This window comes from Podarcis liolepis (assembly GCF_965112155.1).
Source record: "Podarcis liolepis genome assembly, chromosome: 2".
Classification (NCBI taxonomy): domain Eukaryota; kingdom Metazoa; phylum Chordata; class Lepidosauria; order Squamata; family Lacertidae; genus Podarcis; species Podarcis liolepis.
Window position 1 is genome coordinate 55,650,496 of NC_139555.1, and position 15,652 is coordinate 55,666,147.

The 15,652-nt window shown below is 43.6% G+C and overlaps 1 protein-coding gene across 3 annotated transcripts in view; it reads left to right on the forward strand.

The window, feature by feature from the left end:
• Positions 1–5,076: 5,076 nt before the first annotated feature.
• AFF4 (ALF transcription elongation factor 4) overlaps positions 5,077–15,652 on the forward strand; it is a 53,658-nt gene continuing 43,082 nt past the window's right edge. For 2 of the 3 annotated variants that reach the window (XM_083487851.1, XM_083487852.1), the window contains exon 1: positions 5,077–5,476. Coding sequence is in view for 1 of the 3 variants with exons in the window: in XM_083487850.1 (XP_083343976.1) it covers positions 5,294–5,546 (253 nt within the window). In the remaining 2 variants the exon portion in view is untranslated. Of the gene's footprint in view, positions 5,547–15,652 lie in introns of all 3 variants that reach the window. The other variant, XM_083487850.1, reaches the window with a different exon arrangement.

Below are 15,652 nucleotides of genomic sequence, written 5' to 3' on the forward strand. Positions count from 1 at the left end.
TGAGTTTTTGTCTGCTCCAGCCAAGGCTCTTTTCTCTTGTTTCATAAGCATGAGGTCTTGCTAAGAAAACTCTCCAATGAAGAACAACAAAGGTCTGGTAGGAGAAAAAAAGAATAGCTATCAAAATTGAAATGAAATGTAAACCTTAAGAAAACATTGATGAGATTGTATGGATGAGATTGAAATGGGTAAGAGTCGTTAATGGCCTTGTTGGTGCCTGATGGCAAACCATAGTCAGAAACTAATTACGGCTTGCTATGAATGAGCAGGGTGTGGTTCATGCTGCTTAATCACACTCGTTCTGCCCTGCTTCCTCTGGAAGAAAACCATGGCAATTGGTTTAGTGCTACATGTAGACTAGCACTTGTGGTTTGTAGCTCTCCAGACAAACATGGCTTCTGCTCATGGTTTGGAGAGAACCAAGCTGTGAGTGGTGCTTTGCATGTAATGCTAAGCCAAGTTCATGGTCCTTCCTCCTGGAAGCGGGCAAGACAGATTAAGTGAAACCAAGCACCGTGCACCATACCTTCATTCCCAGTAAGCCATTGTTTGCTTCTAACTGTTGTTTACCACTGCATGCAAACTGGGTCATAGCTCATTACGTTATTTATTGAGCATGTTACCATCTTAGATTAGGGGCCAATCTACATGGTTGTTGTTTTTTTAAAAAAGCACAAGACAGAGTTTTTCTGATAATGTACCATAGGGGAGGGGAACCTGTGTTTCAGGGCCAAATGTGGCTCTCCAGGCTTTGCTTTTGGCCCTTGGAACTTGCCATAGGCCACAGCTTTCACTCGCCCTACTTTGTCCCCTCCTGGAGTGTGCTTTTGCCTGACTGGAATATGTCCTTGAACTCTGGTGATGCCTCTTGCTTGCCTGAATGGAGGACAGAGGAGTGTGTGTGTGTGTGTGTGTGTGTGTGTGTGTGTGTGTTTAGAAACTAGCCTACTGTACAAAGGCAAAAGGTACATCCATTGATTCACCCACTTTTGCTTCTGGCCCCACACAAAAGGTGCACCACCCCTTCTCTACCACGCCAGATTACAGGTTGGGGTGGTATATTACTGGTCTTCTAGTAGTTTGCTGTTTATCGAAAACTATGTCGTGGAAAAAGAGCCTAGTCTAGTATTTTCTGGTGGACAATGATTTTACATGACAAACCATTCAGTCATGTTTCATTTTGAACTGCTACTGCCTGGAGATGATGGTACTATATGCTTTTCCCAAATGTATAGGTCGGTTTTAAGTGGCTTATTCAGGTTTCATGCCGACTTTGTCAGTGTAATCAAACCTGCTGTAAATTATCCCAGTGAAGATTAGGCATCAACCACACAGTTAAATGTGAAGCATGAAAGTGTTTTAACTAACCCTTTCCCCCAAGGTAATGCGCAAGGATGCCTGGGCTACAAATGGGAGAGATTCTCACAGATCTGATTTTCCTGCCTAAACAGATAAACATACGTCATTGTAATGATAATGTTGATGTGGCTTTTCCTGCTTATGTGCAAAAGAGACTTCCAGCTATTCATGTTACCTAAAATATATATTCCTTACCAGATAGATTATCTCATATGGGTTTCAACAATGTTTGCTGAAGACATAGAAACTCTGGAGCAGGTATCTTTCAAATGTCAAAAACAGTGAATTTTTTAGAAACAGATTTAATTTGAGAAATTTGTCTAAAACCTAAGATAAATTTGTTCAAGGACATGGAATTGGTTATCTTTCTTTTCAACAGCAGCTAAAATAGCTATAATCTATAACCGGAAAATGCTGAATCTTCCCCGTTATGGATTGGTTGTTAAGAGACAAGGGACATGGTTTGCATGGGAAAATTGACAAACTTTGTGAGTAAAGGCACGTAGGCTGCTAAGAGCTTTATTGAAAGTGAAGTACCGGTATGTAATATTTTGGACTGACAAAGTGCCAAAAAAATCTACAACCATAGATTTGGGGCAATATTTAAGGACACTCCTTTATGATATTTTAATTATCTGTGCATGAAGTCCTGTGTACTTAAGTTGACCATGTTAAAGAGATGTTGTTAATTGAACTTCAATTTATTCAACCTTACTCATTCCACTGAGAAAAAGAATAGACTTTATTTGATGAATAGATCTTATTGCACTGATTTTATGGGTTATTGATAGCCATTTGGAGACTTGGAGGCATTTATTTTAGTGTTCAACACTGAGCATCATACAGCTTCACAGACACTTTGAAGAATGTACACTGGAGCCTACCGCAGAGGCTTTCCTTCTTGGTTTGCATGTTTTTATTCTTAGAATATGTATTCAGAACCCTTTCAAGCATACCTCTTGATTTGTTAAAGTCATTACAGAGTGGTTTAAAATTACTTGAACTGTACCTTGTTTTTGAACCTTTTATTGTTGTTTTTCACCCTGGGAATGAGTTATATATCATACAAACAATTTGAATTGGTTTCAATAATTAATTACAGGAGAGGACAAAGAACATCAAAGGGGGGGAAATGAAAGCAATCCATAAGCTGGTGTTGTTGTCTCTGTCAAGGGCAATTAATATCCTAACCTAACCTAGGGCAGTTGAAACCAGCGCGTGGTATGCACAGATGTTGACAGAATGTGGAGTCCTGTTAACCCCTTTGGGGTCTCTATCAAGCTCTGTCTTGCTATCACTAACAGCAGGGGGTCATTTGAATACCAGGCTCTTTAGAGAAAGGGGGGTGGATTCCACACTGTGAATCAAAGTGACATTGTCTTCTCCTTGTATTTAGCATCTCTATTGTTATAAAACATGTTCTGCTGCATGAAAAGATTATTTTACTTCTTGAATTATGTACATATTTGGTTGATTCCCCTCATCTGAAATAAATATAACAACTGGTGTAATTTGTTTTCTATATACCACAAGAAAAGCAATTTTGTGTGTGCAGATATTTTCCTATGTCTACCAACTGTTTGTGGTTGCTATATTTCCAGTAGCTAGAGTTTCAGAGAAATGTGGGCATTAAATGGGAACCATGTGGTAGGGAGTAAAAGATCACTTCCTGCTTTTAGAACATTAATTGATGAACATTAATTGATGAAGCCCTTCTGACAAACATATTTAGTCTTTGGAATTGTGGTAAAATATAGAAGCAACAGTCTCTGTTGAAGAGAGTTTTATTTCTTATGGACATTCATAGAGGGAAAATGTAGAATATCATCCTCTGTTGTTTACATACAGGTAAAGGGACCCCTGACCATTAGGTCCAGTTGTGTCTGACTCTGGGGTTGTGGCGCTCATCTCGCTTTATTGGCTGAGGGAGCCGGCGTACAGCTTCTGGGTCATGTGGCCAGCATGACTAAGCCGCTTCTGGTGAACCAGAGCAGCGCACAGAAACGCCGTTTACCTTCCCGCCAGAGCGGTACCTATTTATCTACTTGCACTTTGACGTGCTTTCGAACTGCTAGGTTGGCAGGAGCAGGGACCGAGCAATGGGAGCTCACCCCATTGCGGGGATTCGAACCGCGACCTTCTGATCAGCACGTCCTAGGCTCTATGGTTTAACCCACCCGCGTCCACATAGAGACACTTTATTGATTGCCAAGTATACTTGCTATATTAGATACATCTCACCTACTGGGGTGGGGAGGGGTGGCAATGCTGAAGGAAATAGGCTGACATTCTTGAAAGTAGCCGGCAAAAGAGAAACAGAATTCTGCAGTTGGCTGACAAAGAGGACATTGGCAGAATTCAAAGAAGTACAGTATGTTGTTTCTTTTGAGAAAACCAATTCTGCTTTACAAGCTAGTGCTAGGTGTCCAGTCCAACATCTTCTCCATAAGGCTATCACAAGGAAACAGATATTGTAAAAAGCTGTCCCTAAACTGTGTGTGTGTGTGTGTGTGTGTGTGTGTGTGTGTGTAGTACAGAACAATAAATTCTCTGTGTTGTTTTGCTCTTATCTGGCTGTTTCCATTTACTGAATGTTATAAAATTATTCTAGTTTATTATAGATTTCTAGTCACCACCTCTGGATTTATGCTAGTGTGTTAGTGGACTCTTAATGTGAAATTCCATTGTTGTATGACCACACACTTACCTCTCTTTTTTGAGGCATTTGAGTCTGATAATAAGCAGCAGGGCGAGGCAACTGTCCTTTTAGGTCTATGAACAGAAGGAGGATCTTGTTATTCCTGTCCATCCTGTCAGTGCACTGCATGCAAAGTGTCCTCTCTTCAAAAATGGTTTTAAAACACCCAGAAATGAAGAGCTAAACCCATGTTTACTTCTGTTCTTTAAGCTGGATATTGTTACCAACTTTCTCTTTCTTGAGATTTGAGCCCGTTGCACTTATAAAATGTTGTCTAGGGACTCTCTTTGGAAGGAATTGTCAGCAGCAGCGACAATTGTCGCTGTCAGAACCTGCAATTATATTATTCGTAAACTTAGTAAGGGTACAATACTTGGTAACATATGAAGGCTTTAGATAGCTTTCTTGGTTAATAATATGTCTTACCTGAGTGAATAAAATCATATATATAAAAACCACAATTTAAGTTAGTGGGCGCCTGTCGGATCTCAGCAGGAATGCCGCGTCTCAAAACAGGGGCAGGCAAATGACTGCGGAGAACGAGGAGGAGGCTACTGATATTGCAGGGAATCTGAAGGAGAAGCCCTCCCGCAGAAAGCAGTGACCTCCTTGGGCATTTGCGTGGAAGAATTGCGCACCATACCCGATGTGAATCCATTTCTCAATGGCGGCTAGGCAAGCGTTTAAACCCCTTACTCGCCCCTTGAGCTTTGCAGGACTCCATCCTTTTGAGTGGGACTCCCAGACTCCTATGCAAACCCAGACCCTACTTCGCCTTATCCGCCCGGATCGACCACAACACAGGCGCCCACGTTGCTGCTCCGACTTTCCCCTGTAGGGGGCGCGGGAGAGCAACGGTTTTTTGTAATCGACTTCAAAAAAAGAAAAAAAGAAAATGAAGAGATCCCTGGTCACGTGACGTGCCCGAATCCTTCTGCGCTTCCTTTCTGGGCGAGGGCGGTGCTCGCCTTCTCCCGGCGGCGTTGGCTGCTTTCCGCCGGGGGGTCACGTGGTGAGGCCTTAGGCCCCTCCTCTCAGCTGCTGGGCTTTGGGGCGGTGGGGCTGTGCTTGCCGCGGGGGCTGCTGGGTAATCCGACTCCAGAGAGGGAAAGAGAAGGAGGGAGGCGGCGGCGGAGACTGGCGTCGTCGGGGAGGCCCTGACACCGCCGCCCTCTCGCGTTTCAGCGCAGCCCCGGCTCGGCGGCCCCCAGACATGGAGCGGCGGGGGAGCCGGAGATGGAACTCCGCCTCCGCGCCTTTCTTTCCGCGGTGATCTCCCTCGGCCTGCCCCTCCTCTCGCCTGTGGCGGCGGCAGCGGCGGCTGCTGCTTCTTCTGGGGCCTTCCTGGCTCTCCTCACGCCCGCCCGGCGGTGGCGGCAACCGGGAAATGGTCGGGGTGTAGCGAAGGAGCCAGCGGAGGTGAGTGGCCGGGCGGCTCGGGGCGGAGCTGGCGCCGCTGTCGGTGGCACTTGGGCTGGGGCGAGGCAAGGTAAGGTAGGCCCCGCTTCACCCCCCCCCCTCAGGTAGCGGGAAGAAGGAGCCCTCCCCGGGGATGGGTGAGACGGCCCCTCCCTCGTCGCTGCCGAGGGCAGCAGGCTCTTATTACACCCCCGTCCCAGACACCCCCCCGCCCATAGAAAGCGTCGAAAGTCGCCTCAGGATGTATCTCCCCCGCTCTTTCCCTCTTCTTCCGGGAGGGGTGGTGGTGGTGGATGGGTAGGCATTTTCTGCTTCCGCTCCTCCCTCTCTACTTTGGAATGGGCTTCCTTTCTTCGCTTCTCCCACGCCCCGGATTCTCCCCGTCCTCCCTCCTTCGAAATTCAGGGGAGCTCCTCTCCCTTGGATCCCTTTCCTAATCTGTCGCTTATTGCTCTCCGTACTTCATCCTTAAGCGAGGCATCCCCAGAATGACTGCTAGCATAGGGATAAGCACACCTGGTTACTAGCGCTTCTCTTTCTCTTTCACCCCCCCATCACGTATATATGCCGTATCACATAAATGCACACACGTGAGGGCTTCTGATACATTGTGTGTTCGAAGGATGGAAGCAGAGATGGGACGGCACTGCCTTTCTTTCCCAGAAGTGCCCCTAGATTGAGATAAATGTGCATCTGAGCTTGTTCTTGGATGGTTTTGCTAACTAAACCACCACCACCTCCTCTATTGCAATAGTTGGGTTTTAATCCCACTCACTCCAGTGATCAGTCAGCAGTTTGTTCAGTTTGTTATGTTGTTGAAATACTGAGTAGCTCTTAGGACAGATCAGGCAAAGCGATTGTAGATTTGTAGATTCTGTAGATTGCTTTTTGAGTGAGTTTTCTGGCAGATCCTATCTGTCTATGTCAGCAGAAGTTCCTCTAAAAGTGATATGGGGATTTCACCATCTCTTTTGTTACTATACCCAAAGCTGCAGTAGTCTCACCATTTGAAGGAAGTACTGTCTTGATCTCTGTTACCCCACACAGAATCTGAATTTGAAATGTCTTATCCAATGTAACACGGATAAGATACATCTTAACTGTAAAACTATTAACTCTTTAACTGTAATACTGAGGGCAGGTTTACATAATACTAGTTCTGTATTTGTGGGACATCCCAACTGTCCTTAACAATGAGTATTAACAAATATAACATGTGAATTGGGTAATTGTGAACAGAGCAGTCCTTCCCCAAAGGTCTACTATCACTGGAACTCCTGCTGGCACAGTTCAACTGTTGTGTTGATCTCAGTACTGTATGTACACCTGAGTAAGAACAATCATAAGTACTTGTGCAAAAAATGTATTTGAACTGCTTGTGTACAAGTATGGAATGGTAGCTATAGTTTGGATGGGATCCAGAAAGCCTTGGATGATACAGCTCTGGGCCAACAGTGTTGATAGAAGAAGCTTTCAATTGTGTTGATCTCTTTCTAGGCAGGAATGAGATGTTAATGACTCAGACTTAGTTCCTTATCATCCGTTGAAAGAGCTTGACTCTGGGAAATGTAAAAAAGAAACACTTTACAATTTACTATATTGCCTTAAGGAATCAGGACAGTATCCCTGCACTATGATTTGAAATGTATGGTGTTGAGAGTGAGAGGAACGAAAGTCATTCAGCAAAGAGTAGTGTTCCAAGCAAAACACTGCTCAGACAAGTTACAGATAGGTAGCTGTGTTGGTCTGCCATAGTCAAAATAAAAAAATTCCTTCCAGTAGCACCTTAAAGACCAACTAAGTTAGTTCTTGGTATGAGCTTTAGTGTGCATGCACACTTCTTCAGATTAGTTGGTCTTTAAGGTGCTACTGGAAGGAATTTTTTTATTTTGCTCAGACAAGTATCACACTTCTTTCCTTTGTTTATTACTGTGCCTGTTACCTTCAGCAAATGACTGTTGTTTATCAGGCTGATAATTTAATGGGGACATTTGGATTTAAATCTGTTGAATCCTATTGACAATAATAGGATTAAGCTAGTTTAAATCTAAATACTTTGCTTTAAGTGACGGTGAGTTCATAACCTAAGCCCCACAATTTGTTTGGACTAAATTTTGTATATATCACAAAATTAAGGCTAAAGAACCTCTTAGCTTACTTTGTGTGCACTTGACTATTACTATGGGATGTACCAGAACAGAAGTTGAACAAAGACTCCACCAATACTTATGTGATTACACTGTTTATTGTCAATAAAGTTATGATTTCCTCCTGACTTAAATCTTGTCTCAAAGCTGCTGTAGCCACAAGTGGGGGCTGATTTCTGGTTTAAGCTCTTAAGCCCATATGTTTTCCTCTCTGCACATAATAGCCTCTAGGTTGGAGCAAATTTAAATTTGGCCTTCAGCACAGGGGCAAAGAGCTGCAAGTCCAAATTGCCCCCCTCCTTAAAGATGTCATGGAACTCACATGCCATATATAGGTTTATTTTTTTACCTGAATGGAACTTAAGTTTATTCATCCTCATCTTCTCTATCACTGACCTCAGACGAATAGAGAGATGACACTGCTTCACCAGGAGTTGACAGTTTTCATCAGTATATTGATAGCCAGGTCAGGTAGCCAGCACCAGTTGATGTAAGTTTTCTAAGTAATTTTGAATTAGAAAACTATTTCTCTTCTCCTTACGTATAATGTGTGTGATTCTTAATTTGCAAAGTATATATGCTTTCTAGGGAAAATGACCTGTTAAATTGTAGTTTAATTGGTATGCAGCAGGGAAACCATTTAGTGATTTTATCCTCATCTTCAGTTCTAAACTGATGGTATGGTGAACTAAAACCTGTCCGTAGATCTTTGTCAAATGCATTTTTTGGGAGACAGGGAGTTGTCTTGGTTAGGCTAAAACTTAGATGAAGGGTCTATATACTTCCTGACAGGAGATCCCTGCCAGTGCTTGTGTCTTGCTGTGTTCTCACTGTTTAGTTATTCTAAGGTAGATTGCAGTCGTTGTCATTTTAAAATATGTGACTTCCCAGTAGCAAGTGGCAAGCCCATGATAGAGGTCAGTGAATAGACATAGGCCTCCCTAGTCCAGCCTAGTCCTATAGAATGTACCCTGCCCTTTTATGATTGTTTGTCTGCAAGGCACTATATTCACTGATACTGTATAAATAATCAACAGTATTTATCTCTTCTGTTTAAAGAATCAGGTGATCATAGTTTGAACATGCAACTAAAAATGAACTATATGCATAATCAACAGCTGCTTCCCATTTAGTAATGTTTGGAAATGCTAAGGCCATGAACTGCCACTATTAAAGTGTTTAAATAATATCCTAATAAATACTAGACTAATACCAAATTTCTGAAATGAGCTTTGACCAGAAACCATGGTGCAGCAAATTTAGTGGCACTCTGCTGACAGTAAGACTTTCATCAGAGGGAAAGGGAGGAAAACCTCCCTCTGTATTCTACGCCCCCCCAAAAAAAGATTGCTCTAGAGCAGGCCAAGAGACTGTGATCCACTCACAGATTAAATAACTGGCAGTGATCTACCCCGTTTTTGGGGTGTTCAGGTCAAAGTTGTTGAGCTTCTTTTAGGGACAAAAATGTCAAAATTGAGGAAAGGGGAAAACTCACTCACCAAAAAATTGCTAAGAAAATAATCTGTCTCACAACGAAAAGCCTGTCTTCCATTACAGCTTTCATGCGAAAATGGAGGACAGGCCAAGGGGGTGGTGCTGGATGCTCTGATGACAATGCAAAGGAAAAGGAGACCGTGATCAACTGGAACCTTCCAGGGATCAAACAGTCGATCCCGATCGACCTGTTGGATGCCCCTGCTCTAGAGGATCCTCCAGTCTGTCAAGCAAGGAACTGAGGGAGTCTGCCTTTGAAAATTACAAATTGCTTATTGACAAATCAATGGGTAATGCAAGAGGTCTTCGGGAGATGTGGAAAGGAGATCCTAGGTATCAGCACTGTGAAACATGACAGGTTTGATAAGGTCTGGCCCTATTTTATAAGTTACATGAATAACTCACCTGCATCCACTGCACCATATGACAATGTGGAGTTACATGGATATGAAATTACCTGTTCATTGTGTTTCTTAGTGATCATTGTATTGTAACAGGAAAATATATTTTGCATTTGTATATCCCTGGTCCTGAATGGGGTAACTGTGCCCCTGAAGGACCAGGTGCGCAGCCTGGGAGTCATTCTGGACTCACAGCTGTCCATGGAGACGCAGGTCAATTCTGTGTCCAGGGCAGCTGTTTATCAGCTCCATCTGGTACGCAGGCTGAGACCCTACCTGCCCGCAGACTGTCTCGCCAGAGTGGTGCATGCTCTAGTTATCTCTTGCTTGGACTACTGCAATGCACTCTATATGAGGCTACTTTTGAAGGTGACCTGGAAACTACAACTAATCCAGAATGCAGCAGCTAGACTGGTGACTGGGAGCAGCCGCCGAGACCATATAACACAGGTCTTGAAAGACCTAAACTGGTTCCCAGTACATTTCCGAGCACAATTCAAAGTGTTGGTGCTGGCAGCCTCGGTCCAGTATACCTGAAGGAGAGTCTCCACCCCCATTGTTCTGCCCGGACACTGAGGTCCAGTTGCGAGGGCCTTCTGGTGGTTCCCAGAAGTTAGAGGGAACCAGGCAGAGGGCCTTCTTGGTAGTGGAATGCCCTCCCACCAGATGTCAAAGAGAAAAACAACTACCAGACTTTTAGAAGACAAGTCTGGTAGTTGTTTAATGTTTAATAGGTTATTGTATTTTAGTGTTCTGTTGGAAGCCAGCCAGATGGGCGGGGTATTAATAAATTATTATTATTATTATTATTATTATTATTATTATTATTATTATTATTACCTTTTAAATCACACTGTGACTATTGGATTTGAATTGTTTTATTTTAAAAAAACCTTTAATACAGTGATTCTCAAATGGTGTGGCATTTGACATCAAGTATAGTGGGAAGATTCAAGGATAATCAAAGAAACATTTAAACATTTCAGTGTAGTATAGGATCATAATATGTTTTTATTTTCAGAATATGGATAAATATTTTTTCAAAATGAGAGCAAGAGCATCAAGTATATTGAGGACAATCCTAGTTGTCATTTATAATTATATTTGGGGAGTTATTCAAGTTCTCATGTAGCTGCATTGTTTTACACTTTCTGGATGTCCCACGATCATATTATAAAATAGTTGTATTCTGTGTTATAAATTAAACACGAGCAAATTTTCTCTGGTACAGAGAAAAAGTTTGAGAACCACTGCTTTAATAAATACCTTTTGGGGGTGAAATTTCTTTCCTCCCAGTACCACTGATTGACGTCTTACTGTCAGCTGAGCAACACCACTGGACACAATCCACTGTGAATATAAAACTATATATAAAATTCTGAAAAGCTGGTACCTATTTATATCCTTCTCATATTTTACATAGTGAATATATATAATAGCTCACATAGTCCTATATATAAATGAGACTTTTTGTCTTATTTTTGAAGCAGTATTGAATATATGCTTCCCATCCTTATTCTGCTTTCAGATAAGATGGCAATATTGGCAAGTAGGAAGGAATAACGTTGTGGTGAAGTAGTTAAGTCTTGTTTGTCAACAACTGGAATGTGTTCATGTAGTCATGATTTTTTGCTCAGTCTTAGATTTTCCCTTCAGGTCACAGTGGTTTGATGAAAAGCCTGCTTAATTTATGCTTTGCTTTTGCATTTTATTGCAGTAACAGGTATGGTTTGCTAGAAGACATCAGCTAGTATGATTAAATCGTTTGAGTCAATAGGCATGTTCTGTTTGGCACAGACCATAGATATCATGCTATGGGAGGTGCATAAGCTTCATACTTATAAATGTCTGGGCAAAGGAAATGTAGCCACTCAGGCAGAAAGGGATTGAGGAATTGAAGGATTTGTATAAGATTTACTGGGTAATCCATAAAGAAGTGGAAGTAAGGCAGTGTGTGTACGAGCCTTCTGAATTACCCATCCAAGTTACTAGCCAATAAATAAATAAATAAATAAATAACCAACCAACGTACAGTACCTGCCTTGTACTTACAAGAGGAGTTGGTAGAGTAGAGGGATCTTTCTAGGCTTTCTTATGAGTAGGTGAGGAAAACATTTTAAATGAAGCTGACTAGTGGAGGGCACATAGAATGTTTCCTGCCTTGTTCTCCTCTCACCTGGTTTCTGTGCCGGATGTGCAGAAAGGGGCTTCACTGCCTGGTTGCTGAGCATAGAAGGCTTGTAAGTGAAGGCATGGGTCCCTGTGTCACTTCATCAGCTCATTATGTTTCTTTGTTGAGCCACACGAGGAACAAAGCACTCTTCTCTGTGTGTCCAGAACAGAAGCTTAGCAGACTATCATAGCAACCCAACCTTCCACTGACAGACTCCTTGATTTCAGTTCTAGGTGAGGAGGAGGCCCTCCTATACCAGTGTTTCCCAACCACTGTTCCGCGGCACACTAGTGTGCCGCGAGATGTTGCCTGGTGTGCCGCGGGAAAAATTAAAAAATTCGAAAGATTTTTTTTTTAAGTCAAATTTTCGATTGGGGCGCCGTCACTAGATGACCCCTGGGGTTCCCTCCCTCCCTCCCGCCTCCCTCCTCCTCCTCCGGGGAGGCCCTTCCTGGCTCTCGGCGAAGGCTTGGCGGCTGCCACTCACTCACTCGCTCGCCCACCCGTCCCTCCATCCCTGCACCTGGCCTCTCCCCCTCCGTCCCCGGCGCGGGGGCTGCCGGGATCCGTAGTCCCCACACCCTTGGGCTCCGCGCCCGCGCGGGGTGCGCAAACTACGTTTCCCAGCGTGGCCTGGCGGGCCGGGCGTTTTGTTTGAAGCGCTCTTCTCCCGGCCATGGAATGAGCGCAGCGGCCGGGCGGGCAGGGGCTCTTCCGCGCAGACCCCGCGCAGCCTGCCTGCGCCCCCGCGGAGATCGGGCGGCAGGATGGAGCCCGGGGATCCCCGCGGAGGGGGAGCAGCGGAGGCGGAGGCTGCCCCCCAGGTAGGGCTGCATCGGGGTTTTTTTATTTTTGCAATGCTGCATCCACGCCGGAGGGGACGCATCGGACCGCGGGGAGACCCCTTGGCGGGCGTGCAAGGCAATGCATGCGTGCAGGCGTTGCATGGAGTGCAGTGCAATGCAATGGCAACGCGGCGCCCTGCATGCATGCATGCAACTTCCACCGGCGCTCCGGACTTGGCAGGTATGGGGGGTCCCCAGTGGGCGGCAGAGAGAGCCGGGAGGGCGAAGGGGAGCCGGGGGGGAGCAGCGCTGCTCCCTGAGCCGAGCCCGGGGGGAAACTTCGGCGTCGTTGCGCCGGGTGTTGGAAGCGGAGGCTGGCGGGGGCCCCTCACCTGCAAAACCTGGTCGCCTCTCATATATTTCGTGCATTGCATTCATCGCCCGCTTTCTCCTCCAAGGAGCTCCCGGGGGCGCGCGTGGTTCTCCCCGTGTTATCCTCGCAACAACAGCCCTGCGAGGTGGGTCAGGCAAGTGGCCCAAGGGAGCACCCAGGGATTGTCCTGGCCAGGTGGGGTGATTTGAACCCTGCTCTCTGCCCGGTCTTCGTCCTCATTTAGCCCCCACATGTGCATGACTGTGCATGACTGAGGTTTTCCCCCCTCGTCTTGGCTATGGTGTGAGTCTGTGCTGTTAATTAATGGGGTTCTGCCTTCGGAGAAGATGAGCCAGCCCTCAAGGAGGTGATTATGTAATTTGCTAGCAATTCATGTCCCTCCCGGCGTGACGCTGCACGCTGACGTCACGGGGCTGTAATGGTGGTGTGCCTCGAGATTTTTTTCATGAAACAAGTGTGCCTTTGCCCAAAAAAGGTTGGGAAACACTGTCCTATACAACATAATGTGCCCTCCTATACAACATAATACTGAGCAGACTGCCAGAAAAAGCAGGTGTGTGTGTGTGTGTGTGTGTGTGTGTGTGCGCACACACACACACACACAAACAAACAAACAAACAAACAATATGTAGAACCCTTAATCGAAAAATCTCAGGATGGTTAACATTAAAATCCAATTGAATAACCGTGTACTGGAAGCAACCATTTTACATTCATCCAATTGACACACAACCATGCACACGTTCATCATTACTGAAGCAGAAGATGGGTTCCTGTTCTTAATAGTTATAGTAAAAATGTTAGACTGGGGGAAATGGATGCAAACAAATGTAGCTACATGCACATGGCTTAATTTTAGTTGGGAATGTGGGCTAAGGTTAGTGCAATCCTATGCTACTCAAAAGTAAGTCCCATTGCTTTCAATGAGAGTTCTTTGCAGCTAAATGTGTACTGGAATGCAGCTTTAAGCCCAAAGCCTTATAGAAGAGACAAATTTTGGGCTGAGGTTTGAAGGAAATTGGACAGTGAGGAAAGGGGATGGGAACATCAAATGGCAACAGAAAGGCATAGAGGGTCACCATCCGAAGTGTTAGCAGAGTGTAATTGTGACAATATGTTAAGACTTAAGCTTGTGGCCATATGACTTTGGAAAAGTTTCTGCTTCAAGAGAGTTGAGCCAAATTCTTGTTCATTTTTGCAGTTAAGTGAGATAATACATTGGAGAAGATACTAAAATTGTTGATGTATTCATAAGAAGTTCTGCTCAGTTAAGAAGGTGATGATACCTTTGTAGGCATCACATTCCTGAGCAATGAGAGAGCTGTTAATTCCATTGTGTTTCTACAGTACTTCCACTTCTTGCCATAGTTGGTTTCTCAGTCATCTGACATATATCAAATAGTCTTAACCTGATGATTTGATTATATGACTAATGTTACATTAAGGCAGTGAATAAGCTATAGTAGATAGTAATGTACAGACTGTGTATTTGAATCTACCTACATACTATTGGTTCACATATATTTTTGAGTTTAATTAATTATGGAAATAAGACAATGCATCAGGAACTGTCAGAGCTATGTACTTGGGCATGTAAAAGCATGCCCCACAGAAACTCTGCATGCTAATCATTCTGTAACTACAAGAACTAAGAGTGATATCTAAGTACGTCATACTCAGATTAGCACCATTGAAATCAGTGAACTTGTAGAATTTAAGTGCATTCTGAGTATGACTCACACTGGATATGACCCTAAATATCAAATTCTCTGGAATAATATCCAGCTTTTCTCCAAATAGTGTTGATATATTAATTTCTTTGTCTTGTGGCTTTTGTCCTGAATACTGTAGGTCCTATGAATTAAGTGAAGCTCAAGTCATCCACTGGTATAAGGATAACTGAACAGGAAACTGTTGAAACCAAAGACAGTTTGTTTTATTTCAGTGATAGACAAAGCTGATAAAGGTTTATTAGAGCTTGCAGAATGAAAGTGGATGAAGCCAACTTTGAATGTTGTTTTGTTGTCTTTTAGCTTGCTTTTTGCTTTGTTGGTGAAACAAGGAACAGCCAGGCTAGAATAATCCTGTGTATTTTGAATGAAGTAGAAACACTTTTGGAAACAGACCAGTGCAACTATAACTTTACTAACTTCAGTCAGCAGGGCTTATCATAACTGGGGAATCTCGTAACTGCAACCAAACAAGTTGGCAGCATTTTTATGCTTCCTTTGGAACAATGAGGTTCCAATTATAGAGAAACTGTCATCTCTGATACTCTCATAATATTGAGACTTAATTATTTTAATTCATTATATTGTTATTTGACAAAGAATGTCACATGAAGCCATATTTTATCCTGTTATCAAATAAACTGATATTTATTAAAGTGACAGAGCTTCACACCTGGTATTAAAGGTGAGAGAAATAAACATAACAGATTATGGCATTTAATTGCGAACTTGGCAAACTATGCCCTCATATGTTTATTCTGCATTATTACATTCCTGGCAGTTTCAGCTGAAGTACGATTTTTAAAAGCCCCTTTTATGCTCAAGATTATAACAGCCCTATGCCAACATTATTGCTATGAGTGAGGCAGTCTGTAACTGATGCTGACATGAATGCCTGTATATATCAGATACATGCATTGATACAAGTTTGCTGTGCATCAGAGCCAACCATTGGATACCAAACTAAAAGATACCTGCCTTTGAAAGATAGGGACACATTATTGTGCACAATGGGTATATTACATCACTTATTTCAAGACTTTTTGAATTTC